The 27,683-nt window shown below is 23.9% G+C and overlaps 11 protein-coding genes across 11 annotated transcripts; 5 read left to right on the top strand and 6 right to left on the bottom strand. All coding sequences in view use genetic code 6, as the record gives it.

Annotated features, from left to right (window-relative positions):
• Positions 1-1,144: 1,144 nt before the first annotated feature.
• Positions 1,145-2,656, top strand: TTHERM_00709780 (transmembrane protein, putative; the record flags this gene model as incomplete). The annotated part of the gene is made up of 1 exon (XM_001011010.2): positions 1,145-2,656. The coding sequence occupies one exon, from the start codon at positions 1,145-1,147 to the stop codon at positions 2,654-2,656; it is 1,512 nt and encodes a 503-aa protein (XP_001011010.2).
• Positions 2,657-5,098: 2,442 nt separating this feature from the next.
• On the top strand, positions 5,099-9,624 carry TTHERM_00709770 (transmembrane protein, putative; the record flags this gene model as incomplete). The annotated part of the gene is made up of 2 exons (XM_001011009.3): positions 5,099-5,366; positions 5,426-9,624. The coding sequence occupies exons 1-2, from the start codon at positions 5,159-5,161 to the stop codon at positions 9,622-9,624; spliced, it is 4,407 nt and encodes a 1,468-aa protein (XP_001011009.2). The 5' UTR covers positions 5,099-5,158.
• Positions 9,625-10,178: 554 nt separating this feature from the next.
• TTHERM_00709760 (Sec34 family protein) lies at positions 10,179-13,233 on the bottom strand (the record flags this gene model as incomplete). The annotated part of the gene is made up of 2 exons (XM_001011008.1): positions 10,179-12,087; positions 12,281-13,233. 2 exons carry the CDS (start codon positions 13,231-13,233, stop codon positions 10,179-10,181), a joined length of 2,862 nt encoding a protein of 953 aa, XP_001011008.1.
• Positions 13,234-14,110: 877 nt separating this feature from the next.
• Positions 14,111-14,716, top strand: TTHERM_000709759 (transmembrane protein, putative; the record flags this gene model as incomplete). Its single annotated transcript, XM_012796328.1, has 1 exon — positions 14,111-14,716. One exon carries the CDS (start codon positions 14,111-14,113, stop codon positions 14,714-14,716), a length of 606 nt encoding a protein of 201 aa, XP_012651782.1.
• Positions 14,717-15,061: 345 nt separating this feature from the next.
• On the top strand, positions 15,062-15,964 carry TTHERM_00709740 (hypothetical protein; the record flags this gene model as incomplete). The annotated part of the gene is made up of 3 exons (XM_001011006.4): positions 15,062-15,383; positions 15,448-15,596; positions 15,653-15,964. Exons 1-3 carry the CDS (start codon positions 15,281-15,283, stop codon positions 15,962-15,964), a joined length of 564 nt encoding a protein of 187 aa, XP_001011006.3. The 5' UTR covers positions 15,062-15,280.
• Positions 15,965-17,062: 1,098 nt separating this feature from the next.
• On the bottom strand, positions 17,063-18,429 carry TTHERM_00709730 (vaculolar membrane protein; the record flags this gene model as incomplete). Its single annotated transcript, XM_001011005.3, has 8 exons — positions 17,063-17,220; positions 17,280-17,444; positions 17,532-17,589; positions 17,653-17,839; positions 17,908-18,023; positions 18,098-18,147; positions 18,205-18,255; positions 18,306-18,429. 8 exons carry the CDS (start codon positions 18,427-18,429, stop codon positions 17,063-17,065), a joined length of 909 nt encoding a protein of 302 aa, XP_001011005.3.
• A 749-nt stretch (positions 18,430-19,178) lies between these two features.
• TTHERM_00709710 (hypothetical protein) lies at positions 19,179-21,570 on the bottom strand (the record flags this gene model as incomplete). Its single annotated transcript, XM_001011004.2, has 5 exons — positions 21,436-21,570; positions 20,026-21,374; positions 19,497-19,970; positions 19,341-19,415; positions 19,179-19,278 (listed from the first exon to the last, which is right to left on the bottom strand). Exons 1-5 carry the CDS (start codon positions 21,559-21,561, stop codon positions 19,179-19,181), a joined length of 2,124 nt encoding a protein of 707 aa, XP_001011004.2. The 5' UTR covers positions 21,562-21,570.
• An 884-nt stretch (positions 21,571-22,454) lies between these two features.
• TTHERM_000709709 (hypothetical protein) lies at positions 22,455-23,474 on the bottom strand (the record flags this gene model as incomplete). Its single annotated transcript, XM_012796327.1, has 1 exon — positions 22,455-23,474. The coding sequence occupies exon 1, from the start codon at positions 23,163-23,165 to the stop codon at positions 22,455-22,457; it is 711 nt and encodes a 236-aa protein (XP_012651781.1). The 5' UTR covers positions 23,166-23,474.
• A 76-nt stretch (positions 23,475-23,550) lies between these two features.
• Positions 23,551-24,632, bottom strand: TTHERM_000709708 (transmembrane protein, putative; the record flags this gene model as incomplete). The annotated part of the gene is made up of 2 exons (XM_012796326.1): positions 23,551-23,567; positions 23,660-24,632. 2 exons carry the CDS (start codon positions 24,630-24,632, stop codon positions 23,551-23,553), a joined length of 990 nt encoding a protein of 329 aa, XP_012651780.1.
• A 743-nt stretch (positions 24,633-25,375) lies between these two features.
• TTHERM_00709700 (hypothetical protein) lies at positions 25,376-26,155 on the bottom strand (the record flags this gene model as incomplete). Its single annotated transcript, XM_001011003.2, has 2 exons — positions 25,376-25,474; positions 25,553-26,155. The coding sequence occupies 2 exons, from the start codon at positions 26,153-26,155 to the stop codon at positions 25,376-25,378; spliced, it is 702 nt and encodes a 233-aa protein (XP_001011003.2).
• Positions 26,156-26,640: 485 nt separating this feature from the next.
• TTHERM_000709699 (transmembrane protein, putative) lies at positions 26,641-27,495 on the top strand (the record flags this gene model as incomplete). Its single annotated transcript, XM_012796325.1, has 1 exon — positions 26,641-27,495. One exon carries the CDS (start codon positions 26,641-26,643, stop codon positions 27,493-27,495), a length of 855 nt encoding a protein of 284 aa, XP_012651779.1.
• Between the last annotated feature and the right edge of the window lie 188 nt (positions 27,496-27,683).

The raw sequence follows: 27,683 nt of genomic DNA, 5'->3' as shown, positions 1-27,683 counted from the left end.
CAACCCCAACCCCAACCCCAACCCCAACCCCAACCCCAACCCCAACCCCAACCCCAACCCCAACCCCAACCCCAACCCCAACCCCAACCCCAACCCCAACCCCAACCCCAACCCCAACCCCAACCCCAACCCCAACCCCAACCCCAACCCCAACCCCAACCCCAACCCCAACCCCAACCCCAACCCCAACCCCAACCCCAACCCCAACCCCAACCCCAACCCCAACCCCAACCCCAACCCCAACCCCAACCCCAACCCCAACCCCAACCCCAACCCCAACCCCAACCCCAACCCCAACCCCAACCCCAACCCCAACCCCAACCCCAACCCCAACCCCAACCCCAACCCCAACCCCAACCCCAACCCCAATATTTGAAAATAAGAAAAAGTTAAATTTTCTACTAACATTTTAATTTAAAATATATTTTTTTATAAAATATTTATTGATTTTTTAATAAAACTAGATAACTTATTAATAATAAATCAATTATTTTATACAAAAATTAAATTATCCATCTTTCATTTTCTATGCTTTATTCCATACATTTTAGTCTTTTAAAATATAAACTTAACATTTAAAATAATTTTATTTTTAACAATTTAATTTATTTATTTTCAATATCTTTTAAATTAAATTATTTTTTTAAATTAAATTCCTATAGTAAAAAAATTAAAGAGCAGCTTTATATATATCAAATATCTTAATAAGAAATTTCAATTATTAAATAAATAAATAAATAAATAAATAAATAAATAAATAAAAGGAAATTATTTTTAAAATTAATTAATCAAATAATAAATAATTAACAATTTTGAAATCAGTAGTAAAAAAGATAGCAATCAGCTAGATGTTAAAATTAAAAAATATTTTGTTTCTATTATATGTATTTATTTATTTATGTGTTAATACAAAATTAATTTATAATTTTAATTGCATTTTCAGTTGATTTTCAAATAATTCCATAAATTAATTAATGATTGATTCAATCAATAATAAAATTTAGAAACTTTTTTTAGTATCTTTGTTTATTTAATTATTAAAATTAATTTAAAGTATATAAGACAAGTATATATATAAAGATTCAATAGAATTTAAAATATTAAAAATAAAGTTAGTTAAATAGGTTGATCGATTGATTGAAAAATGCATTTTCTGGATAGATTAAAGAAGCACTAGCAGTTCTAACTCATAAATATTTTTATATAGTACATAAAAAACTATCTGTACATTATCATTTATAGTAAGATAGCTTTGCTTTTAATTGATGGTACGGTTGAATAAAATAATTGTTCATCCGATGGAAGATATTACATTATTATTGTTGAAAATGGTTGTATTTGCTTTGTTGTCTTTAATTTAATTGCTCTTATTTACATTATTAAATAGCAAGATTTTGCGAGATTAGAATTCTTTATAATGTATGGATTAAATTTAGGCTGGTTTTCTGTGCTCTTAGTTTATAGCTTGATAACTGTATTATAAAGGGATTATGAATGCAACACAGTCATCATATTTCGAAAGGCCTTTTTGTTTGTTTGCATTAAAAAAGAAATAGAAATAGGAGCTCTTATTTTCAAGCAATCAGATTGGTTTTTAAGATAGGTCAATATCTGTGCAAATACCGTTTTTGCTTTCATGATTTTTACTTCTTCTAATTAGGAGCGTTGTTCTAAGGAAGCTTCAACTATTGCTCTTTCAATAACTATAGAAAATTTAGTTAGCTTAGCTTTTTTCACTGTTATAAATGTATGCGTTTCTTGCTATTCTCTTAAAAACTAAGCATTTAGAGCCATCAAATTTGTTAGTATTGTCATCATTTCGAGCTTTGTTATTTCATATATAGTCATAATGTACTTTAATGCTACTGATAACATACGATTTATTCCTTATTGCGTCCCAATTATCTTTACCATGAAATCTTATATTTATGTTATCCCTATTAGTTTAGCTAGCATGGTTATTCTTTACTATTCACTTTTACTCTAATACGAGGAAGAGTAGTAAGAAGAAGAAAAATCTAAATCTAAAAATTAATAAAGTTAATTTAATCCTAGAGATGGATATGCTATATCTCCCTTCTAAGCATAATTTATAGATGAAATTAATTTTTCTTATAAAAACGATAAATAAAATGAGTCTGAAGGAAGAAAAACTATTTCTAACCATGCTGAATTAGAAAAAATGTATAAAAGTGGTTAATTAAGAAATAATGATGAGTTTATTGAAGAAATGCCTGAGTTTTAACCTAATTAAGGCTCTACAAATAATTTCTTTTCAAAAAAATAAGTTGAAAATAGTGCCAAAAGCAATTAAAAGCAAAAAGCTGCATAAAATTTGTAAGATAGTCCAATAAATTTCTATGATTTTGCAGATAAGTTAAACGAAAGAAACAGAGATTAATAAAGATAAAACCAAAGCAATAATGAATAAATGGGGACAGCATTTAATATCAACAGCAATATAAATCAATTTGAAAATTAGAACCAATAAAAATAATACAACAAGATGGTTACATTTAATCAATCTTAACCCTCATCTTAACATCAATCTTTTAGAAACGATGCAAACTCTGTAAACTAGTAGCAAACATATATGTAAAGTGGAAGTATAACTCCTTCTTTTAATCTTATTTAAAAAAATAAAAATTTAAACTGAAAATGATTCATTCATTTATTTGTTAATTAATTGATTGATTGATTCATTCATCTATCATCCAGTTTAATTATTAACCCTAAATTATTTTGTAAACTGTTAAAATTCCATTATTTGTTAATTTTGTATCATTCAATTTAATGATTTAGTTAAATTAATTTAATAAATATAGTCTAAATTTATTTTATGCTAATTTAAATAAAAACTGATAAAATTTATAAATTTAAATTTTTAAATAAGATAGATTTTTTATAAAGTAAAATACATATTTAAAATTGAAGATAAAATTTAATATTTTTTCATTTTATTTTGTTATTAATTAGTAAAGATAAATAAATTATTTAATATTATTAATAATCAAGTCAAAATATTTTTTAGGTTTAAACTACAAAAAATTTAAATTAAAAATTATATCAAATAAAAATAATTTTTAAATTATTGAATTATTTTTATTTAATTTAAATTGCTATTGAAGAAATTCAAAGTATTAGTAAAATTATAAAAGACAAATTTAATATTTTCCATAAAGTAATATTTTTTCTAAAAGAATATAAATTTATTTGCTTTTTTGAATTGCTTTTTAGAGAGTAAAATAAAAACTTCAATTTTATTAAGCTTAAAATACTCCATATTATTTTTAAAAAATAATTAACAAATATTTGCATTATCTAAAGACTTAATGACTAATTATTATTTTTTAATCTTAAATGAAATAAAATTTATAAATATACCTTTGATTGAAAGACAGCTAGCTAATCATTTAAAATTAGTTTCTTTCTTTATTCAATCTTTTTTTTAATTTAAGGTACAAATAAATCGATAAAAATACATAAATAGATTTATTAAAATTTTTTTCTTGATAATTTTAATGTAAGATACAGTAATAGCAGTAGTAGAAATAATATTTAAATAAAGAAATTAATATTTATTTTATTTAAGTAAAAAAACTAAATGATTGATTAAATTGTAATAATAAATTGAATCTAAAATTATTCTATAACCTGGGATTCAATTTTTGATAATGGTTTTAAGATAATTAACAAAAGTGTAAAATAAATATAATTTATGGTTGGTGTAACTTGATTTGATTGATTTACTCAAATTAAAAAAGAAAATAACATTCAAAGCTGCAATTCACCAAATTACCTTCAAATAAATACCAATCAGTTATAATAATGTAAAATAATACTTAATCAATAGTATTTTTAACGCATTTTGAATTAAAATTGTGGTTGTATTTAAATAAGCCTATTTCTAGCTTTTCCTTCATTTATCTTTTTGAAAATTACAATTTTAGTTTTAAAAGCTTATTACTTAATAGTATTTTACATATTTTTAAATGAAAACTGAGGATATGAAATCAGTAAAAAAAAAAAATCTGTCTTTTGACACTATTTTTATCAAGATTAAAAATCAAAAAAGCTAGAAAGCTAGAATAATTTTGAGAATTAACTATAACAAATTTATAAACTGAGGTTATCTAGAAGATCTTAATTTAGCGCTATTTAATTAAGTACTTCGAACAGTTTTTTAAATAAGCATAATGTAAAATTTATATATTATTTTTACTTTTTTATAAGCGAATTAAAGAAACATTTATTCTTTTATAAAATAGAAAAATAGACTGAGTTCTTTTTTATTATCTAATAATAGTTTGATTCAAGTAAAATTTAATTTTGATGATATTCCAAATTCTTATTCTCTTTATCATATTAATTAATATCTTAATATATCATTTATGATTTATTTATGCTTTTCCCAAATTTAAATCCAGTACGAAGTTAAAAAACTAACAAACTACTAACTAATTATAATTTGGTAATCTTAGCACCAAATGCAAATGAAAAGCAGAAATAAGGAAAGTAAGAAAATTGGAATTTTTTGACAGATTAAAAAAAGATTGTAAAAAGGCTATAAATTTGAATAAATTAAAAAATGAATCCTGTGGAAATAACAAAATGCGTTGGTGATTAATGATTTTATCTAAAAATGAAGTAATTGAATAGAATAAATTAATTATTGGCTTTATTTGAAATTTGTAAATTTCTAAGTTGACTTATTTAAATTAATGCATAAAACTTGATTATTTGAATTATTGATATATCTAATAGAATAAAGAAAAAAAGAATTTGAAATTGTTACTGCGAAATTAATTGATGTACTTGATTATTCAAATGATATTTAATAGTATTTGGTTCTGCCTTTACTTCATTTACAATGAATTTTAATTTAAAAGTTATTAGTATTTGGTTTTTACCATAAATTATTAATTTTATTAATTGTAAGGATATTAATTTTTCATTATTAAAATTTCCCCCAAAGAGCTATAACTCTAAAGTGCTATAACTTGGGTAAGTAAAATTTCAATCTAAATTATCATATAAGGGAGATTTTAATCAAAGTGATATAAAAAAAGTAATTAATTTAAAGAGAAAATACCCATAAAAATATAGTTTAATTTAATTTTTACAAATAAACTAGCAAATAACACATATAAATATAATAATGGGCATATCTGTACAAATGCGAATTATTACTAAAATTATCTTCATATAAATTTCAGTAATCAATATCGTATGTAAGGCAAGCTTCTTTGCTTCTGATCATACTGGTATCTTTTATCAGAACAAAATCGATGCTAATTCCAGCAGTAGCTAGCAAATTCGAGGATATGATTCCAGCTATTTTTAAGATTTGATTGATGAAAAACAAGGTAAAATTTATTACATAATTCTTATTATTGGATGAGATATAACATATCAAATTTACTAGGAATTGAATGGAGTGCATAATATGACAGGTTGCTGTAAATTTAAACTTAAAATAAGCTTGAGGGCAGAGATTAATCTTGTTACTACACTTGCAGTTCTTGTTTGGGTGATGATTATTATTCTTGTACGTCTTGTTTTGGAAATAGAAGCATGAAACAAAGCATAAATGGTTAAATTAGCATATGCTTGTGCGGATTAGGCTCGGTGGATGAAGGACCTGGCTCTTGCAGTGGCTCATCAGATCAAAATCTAGAAATCGCAATCAAGGCTTTGTTTTCAAGTGCTTTTGGAGTAAATTTATTAACAAGCTTTGTTGTATGGAATCCTATGTATTTTTTAAGTTTCAATGAATTTAGTCAAGTTATTTCTCAAATGGCTTACGTTAATAAGCAGAGCACTCTAAATTTTGATTAAATTGCTTATTATATCACTAATTCTCACCTAGATAAAATTCTTACTCTTCAGTAAATTTCAGATTATTCATTATCAAGCAGTAATGCAACGACAACTTCTACAAGGACACTTTAAAATCCTAAAATCCTCTTAAATGACAAAGATACTTCATTTATTGTTAATATTATTTTTCTTATTATCCTGAACACAATAGCTTGGCTGATTTCAGTTTTTGGTAAAAATGATGTTAAGTATCATTATTTATTCTAAGTCTCTACACCGATTATTATTTACATCTTGACTTTCAATGACCTAAATTTATTCGCTTTTTTTCAATTCTCAAACGTAACATTTAACACGCCTTTGAGTTCTACAAGCTTTTTCTTTGCGTTATTGGCACTTATATATATATTTAGTTTTTTTGGATATATGTTCTATCACATTTGCTTGAAGCAAGTTTTAAATGAAGAGAAATAAACTTCTTAATTAAAATAATATCTGCTTGAATTATAAAGCCTAATTGCGAGATCTGGAGCAGAAGAAAAAAGCAACGAAGAAGATTAGGATTAGGAGAATGATGATGTCTTTTCTAAAAAATCTCATTTAACTAACTCAAAACCACTGAATTAAAAGTAGAACGGAGAAAAGAATGAATAATACGATGCTCACAGCATGATACTAAAAGACCTAGAACAGTCTGAAAATCATTAAGAAAATAAAGGCGTTTCAAGAAATAGTGAAAGAATGCAATTATCTCAGTAATAGAAAAGTATTAATATTTTGGATGGATAGTAGTATATTTCTAGAAATTTAGATAATGAAAGCACCTAAATTGAAAATGACAGTCCTATTAAACCTAAGAAATTCTAATTACTTTCTGATATCAGCAAACATAAAAGTAGCGCAGATTTAATACCTAATAATAAATTGGATGATTAAAAATCATTAGATGGGAATTTAAAAAAAATCGATGGATAAAATTTGTAAGATTAAAACTAATAAGAAGAAAATAAATTAGAAGTAAGGAGCAGCATTGAAAAAGAGTTAGAAAACAATAAAAATATGCAATTAAGAGAAGAAGAGCTTAAGCTCAAATTAATTGAGCAGGAATTTATTTTACAATAAAATAGATCCATGTTCTATTTCCTTTATGTGTTTATTAAGCAACACAATTTTATTCAAAGAGGTTTCTTTACTGCCTTAATATTTAGAAAATTATTCTTCTCATTAATTAATTTGTACATATATGAAAATCCTTAAGTTTAAATGGGTCTCCTCTTGCTAGTTTAAATACTCTTTGTAATCTTCAGTTTCATAGCTAGACCATTCTAAATGCGTTTGCACAATATTTTCTTCTTCTTCTTTGAAACAATAGCTTTAATTTGTTTCATTATATTTACATCAATCGCCTCAGAAGATGCACATATATAGACTTAGATCTCAGCAATTAAAGCTATTTGCTCCTTCCTTATATTAGCATATGTCATATTTTTATTTATTGGAATTGCTGGTATTGTCTTTTTGATAATAAACCTAATTAAAAACCCTATTTAAAATAATGATGAAGAGTAATAAAGTCTCAAGGAAAATGAAAATAAAAAAAGTCATCCTAGCGATGAAGATGATGAAAAGAACCATAGAAAGAGATAAGAATTAGCAAAAAAGATAGGTGATAGTCCTGATGATTAATCTCCAAGATAGGGCGAAACACTTTCACGCAATAACTCTCCTACTATTTTATAAAATTAGTAATCTGAAGGAGCTTTCAGTTAAAGGGGTAAGCTAATCAAGCCATTTTAAAGTGTAAGTAATGTGCTTTTGGAAGCAGATGAAGAAGATGATGATGACTTTAACATTAACAAAAAAAATTCAAACTAAGGAGGATAATTAACTTCTTCACAGGCAAATAATGGAAACTAGGAAGTTGAAATGATTCGTAGGCCTGTTTAGTAATAATTAACAATAATACGTCAGTAAGCTGAAGAGTTATTCAAATAATAAAAATAACTCTTTGAAAGAAATAGAGAGAAGCGTATGATTAAGACAATGATTTTGTTAAATGGAGTTGATTCTAACAGATAATCTTTAACCGAAATAGATAATCAAGATTTTAAAAATTTCAACAACAACAATAATGACGTTAATAAAAGCATTCCCGATTTATAGCAGGCTATCTCAGAAAATAAAAGAAAATAATTTGATGAAGAAATGTCTTTTAACAGATTACCATATAGTGTACCTTAAACTTTCCGCAATAATAATGAAGCTTCTTAGTTTATAGCAAAGGAAGGAGGAGACACAACTGGCAGAAGGATAATGGAAGAGCCATCCAGCAAGGATTTGAAGCCTATAAAAATAATAGAAGAAAACGAAGAGATTCGTATTCACTAAAAGAAAAGAAGCATATTTAGTCCAGAAAAATCAATACTACAAAATTCTACAATTTAACTTTAAAATATTGGGCTTAATAGCAATAATAATAGCTTCTATACCGATGCCTTTAATTATAAAAGTGGATAAGGCATGAGTGATCTAAACTCCCCCAACGATCTCTCTCCTATCAGAAAAAGTGATTCTCCAAATGATTAAGATTTCAGCATTAGATTTTCTCCAATCTTGTAAAAAAGATAATTAGAAAAGCCACTGCAATCAAAATTAATTAATTTAAATCCCTCTAAAATTGATAACTCAGAAAATAGTACTGTTTTGCCTCCCAAGGAAAACCCTTCTAAAATTACTAACTTGAGAGGATCTGAAGACCACTTAGAGTAAAAAAAGAGTTTCATACCTGGATCAAATTCAGATTTATATTAAGAAGAAGAAGAGTGTTCATCTCCTTTAAAGTTTGCTTTTAAATTCTAAAAAAGTTAATAAAAATAATAATAGGAAGACTAAGAAAACAAAAATAATAGTAATTAAAAAGATAACACCATCTTTATTAAGCCATTTAATAATTTGGATTCCAAATTTGCAAGTCCTAAAAAATAAATAAATTCTCCACTTTCCACTTTAATAAACTTGTAAAGAGAGTTGCAAGAACAAAACAAAAAGAATAGTTAAGTTGGTCCTGATTCATTGCCAAAACCAAATGGTGAAAAATCAAACAATGAAAATTAGGCTGTTTCTAAGAATTAGGACAATTCTTAAAATAATGAAAACCCCATTATTAAAATTAATCCAGTACCAACTGGCTAAAGCATAGAAGAACCTAAACTTAAAAACAATGAAAAAGAAGCTCAATAAGAGCCTAATAAAGAAATTAAAGACCAAGCTCAAATTTAAGGTTAAGATGATTCTACTAAAAATGATAAAAACTAGATGGAAAAAAGCAGTGATTAATAAAAAGATGAAAAAATGTTAAATGATCTGCATTAAAAGGTTGAAAGCATAAACAAAGAAAAGGAAATAAGCTCGAAAAAATAATAAAACTCAAATATTTTAAATAATGACCCAAGTAAAGAAGCTAAAAGAGGTGAGGAGTAACCCTTAAAAACTAATTAAGAAGAAAAGAGTAGTTCAGGTGGTAGTGATGACTATAATAACATGACTCACAATGAGAGCTATATCCCATATGAAACTGATTTAAATATGTATGGAAACTAGATTGACTAGCTCCCCATGAGAACAAAAACTAACAAACACAACAGGTCATTAATTTTGAATTCCTTTTAAGACAAAGAAGAAAAAAGAATTAGAACTGCAAACGTAATCTAACAAGGCACACTCAAAATTGAGGAAAATGAATAAGAAGATGATGACTTCAATAACAAATTACCTGGTCCAGGTATTTCATTCCAACAAAAGTGATGAAATACCTATTATTTATTAATCTACTAAATTATATTTACTAACTAAAAAATTCACTCATTTGATCACTTCTAAATTCATTCTTTCTTTAAAAAAGATTTTAACTTATATGAATGATATTTATAAATTTAATTATATATAAATGTATTGTTTATTTTATTTTATTGTATTTTCATATTAAAATTTTTAAATCTCAAATAAATTCATACAAAAAATACTGTTAATCCTCAAAAATATATTAAGATTTTTTTATTTAAGGTAGATTTTTTGGTAATTAAATAATTAAAAATCTATGGGAGAAGGTCTAAAACGGTAATAGGGACTTAAATATATAGGATTTACAGTACATATCTTAACTCTTTACTTTACTGATAAAAATTTAAAGGGTTAACGAATAATATGGATTTTCAATTAAAAAATAAGCTGATTATTTAATTTTTTGAATTATATTTTATTAGTTATTTAAAGTAAGTTACATTGAATTATTATGTTTTATTTACTGCGAAAATATATAAGTAAATTACACTATAATTAATTAATAAATTATATATCATTCATTATTCAAGCTTTATAAATTTAACTTTTGAAATGCATTATTATTTAAGAACGGAAGGGTCAGGGAATTGAAGAGCGTCGTATTAATCGCTTTTGAGATGCTTTGATAAGATTATACAAAACTAAGAGAATAATTCTATACAGTTTTCTATGATTTCCTCAATATTCTTAGAAATCACAATAAATAAATCTTCTTCTAGGAAATTATTCATTTTTGATATCATTTCATCAATAAATTCTTAACAATTTTGAATGAAAAGATGATAGCATCTACTGACTACTTCTTAATCTAATAAAGTATTAAGGTCTTTAAGAATGTCCTCTTATGTGAATGGAAGTTTCTTTTTTAAATGAGCTTAATCTTCAGGGAGCTCTTCATTTTAGCTTATTTCTTCCAAACAATTTTTGAAAGAATGGTAGCGCTTGATAAAATCAATGATGTTCTTAGATATTATAAAAGTCATATCTTTGTTTAGACTCTCTAGAGCTTATTTCAATTACGTTATCATACTGTTTTTAAGGTCAATAGTGAACTCTTTCAGTTTTGGCATTCCTTTATATAAAATCTTAAAGAAGTTTGTTGTTGTATTCCACAAATTCTCTGCCTTTATATTATCACCTTTGTAGAGATGACTGAGTTTGCCTTGCTGTATATCTGAAATAAAAGTTTTCATTTCAGTAAAGTCAAGTTCTTATTCTTTGATAGTGAAGTCAACTCCAAGATCTTAAATGTTGTTGTTTAAAATTAAAGTATTTTTTATGACAAAAAGCATGGCATCAAACTTTTACTCATACTTTTCTGCTGTTAGATAAATAGAACTTAAACAAGAACTAACAATATCACAGACCATATTTTAGAATATAGATTTTTCTACTCTATTCTTAAGATTTTTAAATGTTTAAATTGCATTTGTGATGGCAGGAAAGACATCTCTCCTTTAAAGGCGATAGTTAGGCTGAGATGAAGCAGGCATAATTAAAGAACCTTTCCTAGAAGAGGAAGCTGAAGTAGTATTTTAAGGGGTCTTAGGATCAGATTAAACTGTGAGAGAGAGAGACTAAGAATGAGTTAGTATATGTTTTGTATTGTTTTTTGGAGTTTATTCTGCTAGCTCTTAGTCAAACCTATAGACAATTAAAGCATTTTACTTACAGTATTGATTTATGTCAAAGCATACTATTTTATCTTGTATGTAAATTTAAGCTTACTGTATTAATCTGCTCATTATTTCTTAACGGAGTTTATCAAAGTAATTTCTGACCATATCCTTGAAAATAGTGAGGTTACCTTAAATGTTCTCAAGAAGTCGCTTATAAATAATATTATTATTTTTTAAGTAATCAATTATTTCATCAAAGTGAAAAATGTAACCAGTCACGATATCAATGTTGTTAAATTAAAGTTCTAGATTGTTATTGTCCCAGCATATTAAAGGGCGAGCTGTAGTATAATAGATGTCAATAACATTTTGCCAGTGAGCTTTTACTGCTTCAGTCGTATTAAAAGTTGAGAAGTTGAAAAGGTATTCAGTGTAAATAAATTCGCATAAAAGTTATTCGAAAGAAAAATGACAAAAGCTGTTGAAGGCATCTTATTTTTTGAAATTTTCATCCCTGCTGCTATTGTAAGTCAAAGAAGAAAGAATACTTTAGAAGTTTTCTAGCAACTCTTTCTAGAAATTAACTCTACAATAAGTCATGTATTTTAAGAAAACATTAGTGTAGAGTTCATCTAAATCACTATCATTCTCGCTGTTTACTTCTATAAAACTGATTAAGTTTTTCAAAGTATCATTAAGTTCAAATAAGTGGAGGTCTTTCACTCCAGATTCAACTAACTTTTCTAAATAGTGATCAAGGATAAAGCATTTTTTCAGCTGAGGATATACTCCAATATTGATCATGCATCTAAATAAAAAATATAATTTAAAATAAATAAAATATTTAAAAAATTTTTTTAATCATTTTTAAATTTATTTTAGTTTTTATTTGTATTTGTTTAAGTAAATGCTAACAAATAGCTTTATTTGCTTCTTTGTTTGTATATTTATTCCAGTATTTCTTTCTTTCAAATTTTGCTTGTTTGTTAATATAAATTTACCTGTAGAATTAGGGCTGGCTTCCCATAAAGCATTAGAAGACATCCTTTTTAGCTTGATTGTCGTAGCTGATGTTAAATTCAAGAAAATTTTTATATTCCTTCATGATGGATAAACAGTTTTTAAATACATTCTTTGTTAATTGAGTATTTATGAATGTAAATTCTTTATTAAATATTTTAAAGAAGAAATTTTTGATGAGCTGAGTCATACGCAATTTAAGTTTTTAATAAACTGCCAAATAGTTAACTTGTTGCTAAAAACTAGGATGAGATTAGAAAAAGATTATGCCATCAATTATCTCACTAAGATATCTTTAGAGTTAGTCTTCGTATGCAGATCTAGCAACCATATCTTTTTGGACAGAATCAAGTTGTTGTTCAATTTCTTCTACAGCTAGATAATATTACAAATTACTTTTAACTTCTTGCTGGAGTTCAAGCAAATTTTTCTGCTCATCAATTAACTTAGAGGATTCTTAATAAAATTCATTGATTTTTTCTACAACATGCTTTTTGTTGTCTTCTAAATGCTAAAAGTGCTTTTTAATTTCTTCAAGAGAGCTTAAAATATCATTCAGAAACTGCAAAAAATACTAATTTTATTTGTTAGCAATCTTGATATCTGTTATCATTTTTAGCTCTTAATTAGAGATGTCTATCTTTTGCAAAACAGCACTTACATCCAATCCTATTTCTAGCTGTAAATCTTTTAATTATTCTTACTCATTCTATTTTTTAACTTGGCTCTTTTACTACTACTATTATTATTATTATTGATTGCTAGAAAGATTAATCTTTTCTTCTTATTGATCTTCTATTTACTACAGAATCTGTAATGTTTTATCGCTTAAATTTATTTATTATTCCCAATCAAGCACATTTAATTGGCTAGCTTAAGGCTACTAAGATTGCTACTTCTGCTGCTAGTTTACAGCTTAAACTTTTTAATTCATTACTTTATAAATTTATTTAATTAAAAAAGATATTTGATAAAATATTATATATTAGTTATTAGAAAAATATAATTAAAAAAAACAAACTATGCATGAAACGTGTAATTGGATGATTTAAAAGCTTATTTTATTCATTCATTTTAGTGAATATTTTTAAAATGAATTTAATCATAATTTTTTATAGTAATTTGAATTAATAATTTAAATTTCATTAACTTCTTAATACAATTCAAAACATTTACAAATAAAATTAATTTAAAATCATAAAAATATTGAATTTTTCGCTCATTATTTCTCTTTCTTAAGCAAATGTTAAAAGTAAAGTGATAAATTAGTTTTTTCTATCTTCATATATTTGTCATAGGTAGTGAGAGGTTTAAGGTCATTGTCTATAATTGCTACTCTGGAGTGTATTAGCTCATTTTAAACACTTACATTTTTATAAGTGAGGAACATCTTTTAATGCTAATTTTGGTTATTAAGAATTTCTATTGAATTTTAAGAAGTGTAAACATTAATTAAAATGGATAAGTCCCTGAATGCGACTGACAATAAAAATTTAATTACAATTTTACATTGATAAAATTCTTTATTTTCATTTAACTTATTAAAATCACTCTGTAACAATTAATATAAATCAGATGAATCATTATTCAATTCTTGCAATATTTCATTTAATACTAACTGATAAAACTCCTCATTTTTTTATAAATAAAATTCTGCTTAACTTAAAAAATTTTCAAAAACATCTTTAAGTTTTATATTAAAATCAACATACAGATGGATCATTCTTAAAATTGAGTTAATAGCAACTTTTAACTCGTCAACTTACTCTAGTATTGAACTGGTATCATTCTTATTTCCAGCATACTATGTGATGCTCAGATTATTTAAAGGAGTTAAAAGCAAATTATTAATTTCTTCTGTTATTTTCCCTTTATAAAAATTAATTGGCTTATATTTTGATAACTAATTGCATTCTGGGTCGTTTTGCAATTTATTTAATTACATTTTAAAAAATCTACATTTTTCATACTCATCTGCTTATTTTAACCTATTCAAAATCACATCTTACTCTTCTTATGTATATTTTTATAACTCCTTCTCTATTTAATTTTAAGTATAAATTTCTTCTAGAGGAGATTTAGGTTTTATTTCTACCATAGCACTAAACCTACTATCTTTAAATCCATAATCCTGTTAAAAATTTTCTATTATTTCTACAGTTTAGCTGATATCAATTTTCTTTTCTCTTTTGAATTCGCTTCTCTAATTTTTTATTTTTTCTTCCACTTTTAAAACGAATTCTTAAAATTCTTTTTAAGCTTCAGAATAATCAACAACTATCGCTTCTTACAAGAACTTGTTTAATGTATTTATATTCTTAAATAGATATTTTTGCACATAATTTTATAAGTTAGTTGATAATAATTTTATATTATTTTATTCATTTTTCTTTTGTTCAACTTACTTCTCGCTCTGAAGAGTTTCTTATTTGTTTTGAGATTCTTAGACATGGTTTTGATGCAAATTTTACTTATTAAAACGCAGTAAAAACCCAAAAATAGGTGAAGTTTGATCTGTTGTTTTGATCAACAAATGTTAATTTCCTTCATTAACATACTCCCAATAATCTATATTCAGATCTTCTTTTCTAATAGAATATTTTTTAATACTTTGCATGCTTAAAAATAACCTATGATAAGTAGAAGTCTTGATTTATATTGTCTATATATTAATATTTATTTTTAATAATTGAATTTATTTATATCCAATATAATAATCAAATTATTGCAATTATAATTCATTTTAATAAATAATATAATATTTTTTGATATTTTAATTAATTAATATCCTAAGAATAATAATTGTTTGTTTGTTTGTTCATATCTGTCGTCTGGCATCACATTTGGATCTTATAATTCACCAATATTAATTATATGCGAAAAAGAAAACTTTAAGTAAGACAAATCAAATTTCTTCAAATAATTTTCATTAAGAAGAAAGTTAAATTAAAAGAATATTTAAAATAGTAAAGCAAGCAAAAATGGGATTGTAAAGCACTGACGGATTTTTATCTACTTTAAGTGATTTTTAGACTTAGTAAGCCAAAGAAAAGAAAGGATGGATTACAGTTACTATTAAAAGAGGTAAATAGCCTCATTTGGCAACATCAACATAGCAAGTTTTAACAAATTTTGTGTTATTATTTAGATAGAGTAAAATCAATGAAGAAGCAATTATCAAGAAAGAAAAAGTAGGCTCAACTTGAGAAATTAAGCAACGAAGCTCTTTTGAACCCTACTTAATTATATTCTCTTAAATACAGAGCCAAATACAACGATTAAAGCACATGTGCTGAAGTAATAATAGCCTCAAAATTAGATATTTGTTAACTTATTTTTAAATCGCATAATAGATTTTACCTGGCAAGTCAATCAAAGAATCAGATTAACTTGTTAACGTTTTCAGACTTCACTTCTTCTCAAATTAAGCAGCAAACAAGACTAAAGTAATTAAGAAAGAACCAACAAAGCCTAATCCTAAGAGTAAAAATGCTAAGAGAAGACAAGAAAGACATAAAAGAAATGCTGAACGTAGAAAAAAGCATCATGAAATTTAAGTTTAAGCAAAGAAGAAAAGACAACAAGCCCTAAATATCAAACACACTGCTAAAGAAAAATAGTAATAATAATAAGAATAAAGTGAATAAGCCATTGTTTAAGAATGATTTTAATTCGCTTCTAAACATCATTAAAAAATTGATATATGCCTTTATAATTACAAAGCTTAAAGTATCTATCTATCTATTTATTTACCTAACTAGCTAGCTAGCTATATCTATCTATCTTTCTATCTATCTATCAATCTACTTAAGTTTAAATTTAACATGCCTCTCTGCATAGCAAAATAGAGGAAATATGAATATTTTATTTAAATGACTCTTACTTACTTTTAAGACATAAAGCACTTACAAAAATATTTTTAAAATGAATAAATAAATAAATACATATTTCCATTATAAATCTAATTTTTTCTGTATTAAATTAATAAGCTATCAAACTGATCATTCAATTAATCAATCAAAGCTAATTAATTCTAAAAAACAACTATATTATATTTTTACTTTTAATTGTATATGTATGAATGAAATTGATTTATTGATTAATTAATTAATTAATTACAAAATTTCTGCCAGCCACGTATATCAAAATTAATTCTGATAATACATACACCAAACTTTATTCCAAGTATTTCTTATAAAGATATTCGTTAATCTACTTCTTCAATTCTAACATTTTCACTTTAATAAGTTTTAGAATATTCCTTCATAGATTATTCTAACCACAATTTTACTTTTAGATGCAATAATTAATTTATCATTGATTACTTATTTAAAAATATGCATTTATTATAACTTAAATCAGGAGAATATAAATAAATTATTTTTAAAAACTTTTGAAAATGTCTAATTAATTAAATGAAAAGTGCTGATTTAAAATTGAAATAAAAAATTTCATTTTTGACTACAATTAAAAAAATGTTTTTTTAATAGATTTTTCATATAAAATTATTTAATTTAATTTTTAAATAAATTTGAATTTTCGTATTTATATTAAAAGTTTTTATTTCTGTTGCATTTAATGTTTCATAAAATTGAATGTCTTCATTTTAATTAATAAATCATAAACTCTAAATCCTCATTAAGTAAGTATCTATCTATCTACTTGATCCAACTTTGAATTTTGAATTTTAGAATTTCAATATCTTTACTTAGAAATTACTAAGAAATTCAGTACATAAATAGTAAATAAATATACAGTAAAATTCAAATTTATTAAAATTTTAAGTTGTCTTCAGAAAAAATTTCTTATGTTGAATTTAATTCATCACTTGATCCATTGTTAAAAAGATCTTAATTTGAATTAAATTTAGTTTCTTATTCTTCTTCTTCGTCATCTCCCTCTTAATTAATTTAGCCTTAAACTATTATTTAATTTATTCTTTAGTAAGGTAAAATAGATTTATTAGTTAGGTTAATTTACTTTTTTCATATGGTTACTAAGAGAGAATTTGGTTTTCATCTTTAGATCTCAGAAAACTATCTGTAGTCCAGTATGAAATAGTGTTAAATATTAAAGGAATTACAACAACTACCAATATTAGTTAAGTTTTTGGGTAGTTTTTCAAGTTTCTAAGTAGAGAATCTCCTAAAATAATTAAATAAATGGTTATCTTTTAAATTTAATATAACTTACTTTCATAGCAATAATAAATAAATAAATAAATATATTTACCAACTTCATGAAAGAACTTAGAGAAGATAAAAATGTTACTCATCAATATGATCTTGTTCTTTAAATTTATTATTTTGTTTTGTTAAGATACATTTATTTGAAAAGAAAGTTAAAAAATTACAATCGAAATCAATATTAGCCAAGCTAATAGCTAGGGATAGTAGTCTTCAATAGTCTGTTAGCTATTATATTACCCAAACTGGAGTGCTGGTATCTTGTATTTATCGTTGAACTTCTTTATCATATAAACTACAAAGAAATTCATAGAATTACCCAATATAAAATCTTGTAAGTAATTTACTAAGTACCTTAAATTAATTTCAAAAAAGCGGATCAGACAAGTAGAATAAAATGGAAAATAATCCAAAATAACTACCAATTGCAAGCTGTAACTGATTAATTTTAAGGATGAACTGTATAAGTTAAGTAATTAGAAATTATCACATTTATCGTATGTATATAAAAGGAGCCGATAGCTTATTTTGAAGTGTCCTAAGTTATTTCATTCATAAATAAATTAACAAATTATTCAATTAGAAAATATAAATATGCTTTTAATGAATTACCATACACCAAATGCGCCAACTTCTCTTTGTGCTTGAGTTGAGTTATTTAACTATTATAGTTATAAAAATATTTAATTTTAACTATCCTAAATAATACATAATTTTACGGAGAAGAATTGAAAAAGAAAGCAACCCTAATATTACTTGCACAGTAACACCTATGTTTTAAATTTTAAAAAATTATTTTGATCTCAAATGAGTCATTTACCAAATGCTCCCATTAGCTCGCATTATTGCCTCTCTAAATTAATTTCAATGTTCATCAAATTAACAGGGATAGCTTAATACTTAAACTGGTGTTTCAATAGAACATTTCGCTATAAGCTTGGCATAATATCGTTTTTAATTTAGTGTATGATTCTTAATATTCTGTTTATAAGTAATTATTAAATTTCAATACTTAACCAATGACTCCGTTTTTAGATATATTATTAAGATTATGATTATAAAGTAATTTTATAAAAAAACTACTTTCTCATAAAAAATACCATAAAACACAGCAACTAAAAGTAATTTGATTACATAAAATTAAAAATAAATAAAAAGAAATTATTTTTTATATTTTATAAAGATCCATAATTTTAAAAAATACAACAACTTTTAATGTTTTTTATTATTATTCATTTATTTACAAAGGAATTATAACTTATTTACATTTATTTTAGAAAATTATGCTTTAAAGAGAAAAATAATTTATAATATTTTTATTTAATTGTCAAATATTACATTCAAAATTTAAAATAGTATTCATATTCATTAAAATACTTTCATTTTTCAAATCTAAATTTTTACTTTCTTATTATTAAAAAAATAATTAGCCCGCCGTGGGGCTCGAACCCACGACCACAAGATTAAGAGTCTTGCGCTCTACCGACTGAGCTAGGCGGGCGGTATATAAAAATTGAAAAAAAACTGTATTATTTTATAAGTTTTTCTATTTAAATTTTTGAATAATATCAAACAAACAAACAAATAAATTAATAAATAATTATCAAACTTTTTAAAGAACATTGGTTCATATTAAATAATAATTTTATTTAAGCAATAAATATTTTTTATCAATAAATATTATATTTCATTATCATTAACTTGCATTTTTTTAATTATGTTTTTGAGTGCAGTATGTTGTAGAAATATTTTTTCTTAATAGGTTCAGGCATTCTTTACATGCTTCTTTCTTTCTGTTTATGTTTATTCAAAAAATAATTTCTTAAAGTGATAAAAATCAATAACATTTATTTACTTTAAATCTTATTTACTTGATAAGTTGCTTTAAACTTTTAAATGCTAAAGGGAATTCATCTTTTTTAGTTACAAACTAATTTATTATAAATGGTTTTTTTTAGTGAAACACCAAATAATTAATTTATTTATTCATTTTATTAAATATAAATTTTACTTATTGGAGGAAGTGACATCTTTCTTTTTAGTAGATATCTATGAAATATTTTTGCTTTGAGTTTATTCATAAAGTGATTTCATTTTTTTGTTTTGCTTTAGTTCTTTTATATTCTGACTTTTGTTTTTCTTAGGACTTTAATGAGATTCATTTGTGCTATTTATAATGTTTTGCTTTTAGTCTTTATATGAATGAGAATACTCCAAACTTTTCAAAGAGTGAGCTTTCTTTTTTATTGATGCTTCTGATTTGCTTTGATGGATAGCTGGATTAACTAACTTATTAAGCTTCTTTTGAACTTTTGAAACTTTGTTCTAGTCAGAAATCTACTCTTGTTCTTTTATTCTTATGTTTTAAAGAGGACTTTTATAAAAATCTACTTACCCATCTTACTTTTAAATAGTCTTTTATTTTAATGTCTTTTAAGACTAAAGCTACAAAGGCTTTATGCTCATGACTCTCTTTTTTTGTGCTCTGTTAATTTAAAAAATAAAATTTTGCCAATTAAAATTTTCTACTAATTTTATACTTTTGTTTTTCTTGAGTGCTGATTTCTTTTTGCAATTCAGATTGATTATGCTAGTACCCAGAATTGTATATTGGCTTGAAATAATCATATTGAACTTCATTTTCTTATGAAATATCCAACTGCTAATCGTTACACTTTTATAGAACATTTATTGATTGCGTATCTGGCTAGCTGCTATTCTAAAGTAAACTCACAAATTAGTAATTTTATTTGGTCTATTAAAGCTATTCTTGCTAGATAATATTGCTATTAGGGTAATTTACTAAAACAATTTTCTCATTATTATAATTTAAAGGTTCCTTGAATTGACTGTTTTTAGGGAAGTTTTGCTATCTTTGATTGTATAAAATATTATCATAGTCATAATTATTATCATTTTAATTTATATAATTTTAAATAGAATTATTTTAATTTGTATAATTTTAAATAGAATTATTTTAATTTGTATAATTTAAAATAGAATTATTTTAATTTTGATTGTGAAACAGCTACAAACTTTTATTTTAATGCCTTTTTTCATATCTATCAAATTTATTTGAGTTGTCCAGAGTAGAAAAAGAACGATATTGATACGGGATTTTATAATTCATAGAAATATTTTAATCATTATTATTGTTGTTTTATAGCTATTAAAATTTAGGAATGCTGTGGTGAAGGTTTATGAATGATTGAGGCTATTTGTAAAGGTGGTTTAAATTGTTGCTTTAAATAGCATCTGAGAGTTTCTAATTAGACTACAACTCATTATTGTTTGGCATAGTATTGAAAGTAAATATTTTATTCTCAAAATTTTGATGTCTGCCAAGTAGAAAATCTTTTTCGAACTCCACCTCTTAGAGCTTTAAGCTCATCAATTCATTTTATAAATGATTTATTTCATTTAAGTACTATTCATTTCTCTATTTGCTTAGAGTTATTTCTTTGTTTATATTTTCTTTCAGCTTGTCATAAATTTTAAAGGGGTCTTCCTCATCTTCTAGGTTCTTGTCAACTAATTTTTTCTATAGGCTTGGAGAGGTTTTTAATCTTTATGATATCCGCCTAAATTAATCTTTACCATCTTGAAATAAATAAATTTCGCTTCTTTCTGAATCACTTTAAGCGTTCTAAAAATTATTCTATTAAAAGTTTTCTTTGTTTGCTTATAAAGTAGCTTCTTTAAAGCTATTTCGAAGTTAATTTTGAATAATTCTTTCGATTATCTACTTTTATATTATTAGATCATTGCTCTCATTAGATTTTTCACTAAAGAAATTATTCTACTTAAAATTAGGTTTGTCAACATCTAATTATTAATTCAATTTAAGAGCATTTAGAAATGGCTATTTGAACTCAGAATCAAATGAATCCTTTTAAATATTTATGAAGAAGTTAAAAATTATAAATAGTTCAAAATATTTGTTTATTTACAGAGCTAGAGCTACTTAAATTTAATTATTAAAGCTTTTATATTAGCTCACTGCTAGCTTTTGAAAATTAGTTTTTTGATTTCATGCTATTTTAATTATCTAAAATTTAAATATTTTCACTAAACATAATTTAAAAGATACTGAATTATTAATTGATCTATTATTATTATAATTGCTTGGCAAGTATCCTTCGATAAATTATCAACCTCAATCTTCAATTTATTGAAAATTATATTTTTTGTGTGTGATATCTACCTTGTTGTAATTAAGAATAAATAAATAGGTATTTTTATTCATTCAAAAAATTAAATAATTTTAATATATCCAAATCAAAAAATATGTAAAACCAAAATAAAAAATTATTAAAAACTAATCACAAAAATATAATGAAAAATATTTAAATGGAGCATAAGTTTTTATCTAAATAATACCAAGCCAATTGTTTAAAAAATATCAAATATTATGACAAAAATTTTAACATATTATTTAAATAAATCTTTCTAAAAAATGGGTATTATAATTTTGTGTCAGAAAATATGTAAAATAAATGAAACAATAAATTATTCTCAAAAGTTTTTTAGGACTTTTTATTTATTTAAAGCTTAAAATTTTATTCGAGAAAGAATAATGTCAAGAAAATTATAAAAATAAATGAATCATTTAAAATAATTTTAAATTATCTACTGTATATCAAGTGTTATTGTTTTTTTCAAACTGAAAAATATTTTAGAAATTATCAACAAAATTTATTCAAAAAAATAAATAAATGCTTAACAATGAAATAATTAAAAGTAAAAGGAGCATTAGATTCTTTAATCTATTAAAAAGATTTTACAAATAATAAATTAAGATAAACTAAACAAAGATCTAAGAAAATTAAAAAAGTTTCAAATATGAAAGCTTAAAAATAATAATTAAAATTAAACTGAATATTAATGAAAACAACAGAATTAGTTTAAATTAATTTTTAAATAAATATACTGTTTTGTATACATACAATGCAATGATAAGATTGTTATTTCAATTTTTTAAATAGTGTGGTTAAATTAAAGATGAGTAAATGTTTAAATCTAAATCTGTTATGTCTGAAGATTTATTTATTTTTTCTATAAATAGCTTTAAATTTTACATGAGAGATTCCTAATTATTTAGAATTTAATCTATTTCTTATAGATGGTTTTTCTTATTTTTAATATTTAATTACTATGGTAAATTTACAACTTAACTAATAGCTTATTATTTATCTTACTGTTTTGTTGGTATTTCGAGATGATTTTTCTAATTTAGGCTTAAATTTGAATTCATTTCTATTTTTTGTTTCATATTGCTGCAATTAGAATAAAAGACAACCTCATTGCAGTCTTTTGTATTAGTTTAGTTTTGAGCCTAGATATTCAAAACTTCTTCATCATCAGAAAGGACGGCTAGTTATATTTAGTGACTCTATATATTATTTTAATTATTACTTCTGCTACTCAGCTCTTGATTAAAAGATTTTATATTTTCCTTTAAACTATCTGTTTTTGGACTTTCTATTTCCTTTTCTTTTTGATTTAATATGTTTTCAGCTTGGCTTAATTTTTCTTTTTTAGTTTAAAAATTTAATTCGCACCCACAGAATTATAAAGCTGCATATTAGTCTGGTGTCATGAACAGTTTTATAGCTGTTTTCAATTAAATTAAGTCTCGATAAACCTAATAAATGTTGACTTTTTTAATTGTATTCTTCATCAACTTTTCATAAACTTATTATTTGTTTTATTTTAATTTTTTTTTACTGAAAATCGAAAAAAGAAATTCCAAAAATAATTATTTTAAAAACTGTAAAAATCCAATTTTAAATTATTAATGAAATTTTTGTTTGAAGTTTGTTATTTTTAGTTAATTATTTTGATAGTAAATAGACTCTGCTTAAGTTTAATGTGTTTAAGCGATATCCTTTTTTAAAGATTCACTTTTTTCAAGCTAAGAAATAAGCTCTAATCCAGTATCTTTATAATACTCTTTAATTTGAAGAGTATTTAAATCTTCTAATATTCTCTTGCTGGCAAATAGTTTAGCTAATCCACCAAATAAAAGCATAAAATTTAAAATTGGTAAGAACTAAGCTAAACTTTCAGTGACTAATGGAAACTAAATATTATTTATTTGCTATGTTTAGTCTATCTCAAATTGGAAATGAGCATATCCTTCAAACCCAGCTTTTTAAAGTAAATTGTTTTTACTAAAATAAGTCGTAATTCTCTAAAAATTTTAAACATTATAAATAGTATCAGTGTTCTAGAAAATCAACCCTTAATTGATAATGTTTTTTGACTATCTAAGCACATACTATACCTGTATGCTTAAAGAATCATCAAATTATAAATAGTCAAATTTATAAGTCTCTTCAAATTGTTAAGTTATATAATTAAATTGATTTATTTTTATTTTAATAATAAATGCTACTGAGTCTTAGAATATTAAATCATAAATTTCTTAAGGAGTTGCACAGTTTGAAAGTCCTTAGCAAGGTGAAACGGTTAAGTGGTAAAAAGATTAGCTGAGATCGGTTGGGTTTTAAAATAATGTTTTGATTGAATCTGATTAATTTTAAAGATCAATGCATAATAATCCTAAAAACATTGGATCTTAGCAATTATAAATTGGAATTTGTGTTCGTACCATTTAGTTCTGTTAATAAACAGAATGTTGTAATAAAAATGTTATATACTATTTCCCTGTCTTTTATTGTAATTAATCAAGTGTAATTCCTCCAGGCAGCATAAGAGAGAACCCAAACATATTTACATTAGTCTTTAATTCCTAATAAGAGGTGCTAATATATGTTTGTGTAGTTATTTTAGGAAGTAATCTATTTCCAAAATATAAAAATAAAAGGTATCCTAAGTAGCACATCGAAACTATGCATATTGTTAAAGAAAAAATACCACCAGCTAAAGTTTATTTCTATTTACTTCTCTTTTGAATAAAAAAATTAAACTGCTCAGAGAATTAGTCAAGCTTCTTTATCTTTTTTAAAATAGTATGCATTTAAAATCTCTAATCTAATTTATTTTGTTTGTTTTTTTAATATTTTGGTTTTTTTAATAAAAAATTTTCTAAATTCAAAAATAGTTGTTTATTAGAAACTCTTTCAATATAAATATAATCGTTTTATATTACTTACTGAGGAATCTTTTACACTCTTAAAACCATTCAAGTGATTTTAAATTAATGAATAATCAGCTCGAAAGTCAATTTATTACTTTTAAATAACACAAAAATTAATTCTTTTAATAATAAAATTTGTAAAGTAAACAAACAAACATTCCACAATTCATTAGTATTATATTCTTGTTTATTTATTTATTTAATAATATATTTTATGAATTATTAAAATAATTTTATAGTATTTTATTATATATTTTTTTAATTCATTTATAATAAATACTCTAATATTTTTACTACAATAAGTAAATAAGCATAAATTAAATTATTAAATTTAAAAATTATTAGAACATAATAATATTAGATAAAAAATACATTCAATAAAAAAATGAATTCCGATAAAGACTTTATAATTTAATCAAAAATAAATAAATAACAACGTATTATTTTGATAATATATATATAAGTTTGTTTTTATTATTTTAAATTTTTTTAAAGCTAATAAAAAAATGTAAATCTAAATTGTAGCTATATAAAAAGAATATAAGACTTGAAAAATAAACAAAATAAAGAATATCATTTATCTTTAATGTTCTTAATTACTCTAAATCCTCGTATACCATACATAATTCCTTACACTTGATGAGGTAACAAGGAATGTTAATATTTTAAATTAAGTCTATAAAATTTCAAGTCAAAAGTCCTTATGAGGTGATAGTCCAAAAATTAAATATATGATAATTCAGTGTATTTTGTTGTATAAATTTAAATAACCAAAGTAATTTCACCATTCATTGTTAATAAACATTTTATTAAATGTTGTTTAACATGCATTCTGATTGGGAAAGCTCATTTTATCCAATCAAAGATGAAAAGATATTTAAATCAATCTGGGATAAATTTTAATTTTTATTCACTTTATCAATAAAAATTTTTAAATACTTAAATAATTTTTATTTATTGTTTACAATTTAATCCTAATCATCTAAGTGATTTCTTGCTGAAAAGAAAATATTTTTGACTATGAGCTACTATTGTTGTTGTATCTTTTCTTAATCTTAGATTAATGCGGTTTAGGCTATATATTGTCCCTAAATTTTTAAATCCTAATATTATTTAGATGAAATATTTTCAGATTTATCTTTTTAGTAATTATTTTATGATAATTCAATATCTTTATCCTCTTTTTTGCGAATTTATATCAATTACATTTTTTCTTATAAGTTTTGCTACTTATTTTCTTGTGTTTAAGATATTCTCTCCAGAACTATTTTTTAGTTTTCATTTTATTCTTAGTTTAAATTGTTTATATTTTCTGGAGTCTCTTTATTATAAATTGTTTGATTTTTATGCTACATTATATTATTATCAATTTCATCAAAATTCATATCACAACCACAAAATTAAAGAGCAGCGTATTAATCTTTGCTTAACATTAGCTTTATTGCTTTCTTGACTTAAAATAGACTTTCATAAATATCATATATATTAATAAATTTCTCTGCTTATGAATACATTTGCTGATATATACTTTTTTTAGTTGACTCCTTCCTGAATAATCCTACTATCATTTATTTTAAAAATGATATAAATCCTTTTTTAATAATACCATTTTATTCTTTTTTGTTTTCTGGACTATCTATTTAATTTTACAAATAATAAACTTTTTCAGCTGTTAATCCACTTCTACAGCTATTTTGATATTTAATTTATTCATTAATAATTAAATCATTATTATTTTACTTATTATTATTAATATTTAAATTATTTTAAGTATTATTTTATTGATCGATTAACTCTACATTTAACAATTTAAGTGCTGTGTTTTTACAGTATACTCTCATGTACAAGTCATTTATATCCTCTATTATTTTTGATTCTGCGAAATGCTTAGCTATGATGCCTAATGCAATTAAAATATTAAATATAGGCATGAACTAAGCTAAAATTTCAGTTATTAAAGGAAATTAAACTTAATCTAAACTCTAGTTTTAATCTAAAAAAAATTGTAACTAACCATATCCTGTAAATCCTGCTTTTTACTGCAAATTGTTCTATGAGAAGTATGAAACAGATTTAATGTAGCCCGATAAGTAATTATAAACATTAGACATTTAGAATAGGAAGCCTTTATTCACAGTAGTAATAGTCTAAGTTAAAGAATAATAGTTAACAAAACTCAAGCTATCGTCAAAATAAAGGTTGTCTATTATATAACTATCTTCAACGCTTTTAGTTTATTCATTATATTGACTCACTTTTATTTTTACAAAAAAGGAGAAATTGCTGTTTATTATTTAATTATTTATATCAGTAGGACTAGCACAGTTAGGCAGACCTTAGCATGGTTATATAGTTAAAGAGTACATTGAAATAGATAAATTAGTTGGATCCAATAATAAATTCCTAACTTACTCAGATTAATTAGAGAAATCAAGACATTAATACCCGTCAAAGCTAGGGTCTTAGCAATCGTTAATAGGAATACTTATAGAATCAGAAGTTAGAGATGTAGAATATTGATATTAAGCTTAAAAAAGGAGATACTATAAACCTCCTTTAGGTTATAACTATTTTAACGTCTATCCATTTGAATTAAAAGTAAATCCAAAGATGCTTTAGCTTTGCATTATCTCCTAACGCGTTGTTTTGTTAAATATGTTTGATGTCTTTTTTGGTAATAGCTAATTATCAAAGTATAATACTAGTAGGTAACAAAGATAAATAAGGGATAGACTCAAAGCTGCTACTGTCATAAAACCTCCTGCTGAGGTCTACTTTTACTTTTGACTTCCAACCAAAAAGCTAAATGGCGAAGAAAAAAAATCTATCTTTTATGCAACTACTTATATTTTCTACATATTTATTTAGTTTGTTTTTATTCACTTAATCCACAAATTTTTTTACTTGAGTTTTTTTAATTAATTAATTAATAATTTATTTTGAATGCAAATTTATGATCTGTGTCGTGTCTGGCTGAGTTATTAAGAGTAACAAAAGTATTAACAAAGTTTTTGTTAATATAAATAAAAAAAAGACAAGTATTTATTTACCCTTATTTAATTAAACAATTTATTGAAAATATGATTTATAATCATT

Source organism: Tetrahymena thermophila, assembly GCF_000189635.1.
Source record: "Tetrahymena thermophila SB210 genomic scaffold scf_8254748, whole genome shotgun sequence".
Taxonomy (NCBI): Eukaryota; Ciliophora; class Oligohymenophorea; order Hymenostomatida; family Tetrahymenidae; genus Tetrahymena; species Tetrahymena thermophila.
Note: the sequence above shows the minus strand (reverse complement) of the source record. Positions and strands in the feature narration are given on the sequence as shown.